Below are 2,320 nucleotides of genomic sequence, written 5' to 3' on the forward strand. Positions count from 1 at the left end.
TGAAAAATCAATTTAGAAAATGGAAACAGTTTAAGTAGTCAGATTTAAAATGTAAACCAGTTTGGCCTTAGGTTTAAAACATGTTGAGATCATTGATCTCAGAGATGTTAACCTTTAAAGATGCTCTTAGTATGTGGTAGATATGTGACTCATACTGATGTAAATGTAAGCAATATTACAAACATAATCAATCAGTAGGAATAGACAAATCTAACAATATGCTTGTCCTTCTTACCTCTATTTGTTGAGTACTGCACAAACAGTGTGGACACATGGATGTCTTTTATGAACTTCTTGATGTAATCCTGATTGGTTTTTTCTTTCAATGCAATAACAGTTTTTTTCCTTACTTGCAGCCCATGTTGTCAAGAGTGAAGTGGATGAGCTGAGCATATTTTCCAACAATACAGAAAGACTCAATTCTCACCCACCTCCTTCCTCTCTATTCACGGGAGGATCTCATTTCAATGAGAAAGTAGAGGATACAAAGGATAGTGTGTGGCTCGTTCAAGTGATGCCTGCTAGCAAGAAGCGGCATGAACCATTGCTAGATGATTATTCTTGGCGATATCTCAAACACCACCTGGCTCCATTTGCTATACAAACAGGAGTGTTTGATTGTGCCTTGGACAGGGAGTGAGTATTATTAAAAAAAAGTAAGAATTTAAGATCATTAGAAAAAGCAAGTTGTAACAAGCATCAAAGAAATGGGTCATACTAAAATTACAGTCCTATTTTTTTCTATTAGGCACTTCAACAATGTTTTGTGCATGTTAAATTTAAACCAAATGTATTTTTTCCAACAGGTTATGTATCAGAAGGAATTGGCTGGAACCAATTCTATTACTGGCACTACCCAGAGGTAATCGACCCAAAGACCATGTCATTATTCGAACATCCAACACACCTAAAATACATGTAAGTCAAATATCAAATATCTACCCTGAAAATAATTCAACGTATGCTGTATAGGTAGGACTGAAGAATCCCTCTGTGCTGATATTGCGCTACTCCACAGTTTTTTGTTTATCCTATGGATGTTTTATTAGAATTGGCTGGAACCAATTCTATTACTGGCACTACCCAGAGGTAATCGGCCCAAAGACCATGTCATTATTCGAACATCCAACACGCCTAAAATACATGTAAGTCAAATATCAAATATCTACCCTGAAATAATTCAACAACAATAGGTATGCTGTATAGGTAGGACTGAAGAATCCCTCTGTGCTGATATTGCGCTACTCCACAGTTTTTTGTTTATCCTATGGATGTTTTATTTTTTCAAAAGATATACAAGGAACGTTTAATAAAAACAAAAATAATAACACTTCTATCTACTTATAGAGGTAAACTCTGTAGCCAGGCAACAGCTTCTGAACTAAGTGTTTTGATATCCTCAATATTTCCCTTAAACGACAGAGATGGACAGAGATACAGGATATGGTCAGTAGTCTGTTCTCACACTCACACTCGCATTTTTCGTCGTCAGTTAGCCCCCATTTGAACAGACATGAGTTGCAGCATCCATGATCTGTGCGGAGTCTGTTGAGGTTGCATAATGCTTTCCTTGGAAGAGAGGACTCCTTGCGAGGGAAACTGGAACGCTACTCCTGTGCGATAATATCGCGCTACTCCGCGGTAATATCACGCTACTCCGCGGTAATATCGCGCTACTCCGCGCGGTAATATCACGCTACTCCGCGGTAATATCGCGCTACTCCGCGCGGTAATATCACGCTACTCCGCGGTAATATCGCGCTACTCCGCGCGGTAATATCACGCTACTCCGCGGTAATATCGCGCTACTCCGCGCGGTAATATCACGCTACTCCGCGGTAATATCGCGCTACTCCGCGCGGTAATATCACGCTACTCCGCGGTAATATCGCGCTACTCCGCGCGGTAATATCACGCTACTCCGCGGTAATATCGCGCTACTCCGCGCGGTAATATCACGCTACTCCGCGGTAATATCGCGCTACTCCGCGCGGTAATATCACGCTACTCCGCGGTAATATCGCGCTACTCCGCGGTAATATCACGCTACTCCTGTGCGGTAATATCGCGGGACGGGCCTAAGGCAAGATGTTTTTATACTTTCTCTTCCTTCATTTTTCAGATGATAATCAAATGGGTTAAGGAGCAATTATCTATACGAGTGAACAAAATCAGTTCCCTATCTCAACTGGAAGATGAGTGGATGTCAACAACCAAGTCTGATGATAATGTTAAAGTAGTTCTCTTCTCTCATTTGATACACACGCCTCTCTTCTTTGCTGCACTCAGCATCAAGTTTACTGGTAAAGTATATTTGAAA

The 2,320-nt window shown here is 40.8% G+C and overlaps 1 protein-coding gene across 1 annotated transcript in view; it reads left to right on the forward strand.

Annotated features, from left to right (window-relative positions):
• Nucleotides 1-361: 361 nt before the first annotated feature.
• LOC103521615 (E3 ubiquitin-protein ligase RNF103-like) overlaps nt 362-2,320 on the forward strand; it is a 5,527-nt gene continuing 3,568 nt past the window's right edge. The window contains exons 1-3 of the mRNA XM_008486723.3: nt 362-636; nt 807-918; nt 2,123-2,308. Of these exons, the coding sequence (XP_008484945.1) occupies nt 515-636; nt 807-918; nt 2,123-2,308 (420 nt within the window). The 5' untranslated portion in view covers nt 362-514. The remainder of the gene's footprint in view (nt 637-806; nt 919-2,122; nt 2,309-2,320) is intronic.

This window comes from Diaphorina citri, unplaced genomic scaffold (genome assembly GCF_000475195.1).
Source record: "Diaphorina citri unplaced genomic scaffold, Diaci psyllid genome assembly version 1.1 scaffold5587, whole genome shotgun sequence".
Lineage (NCBI taxonomy): Eukaryota > Metazoa > Arthropoda > Insecta > Hemiptera > Psyllidae > Diaphorina > Diaphorina citri.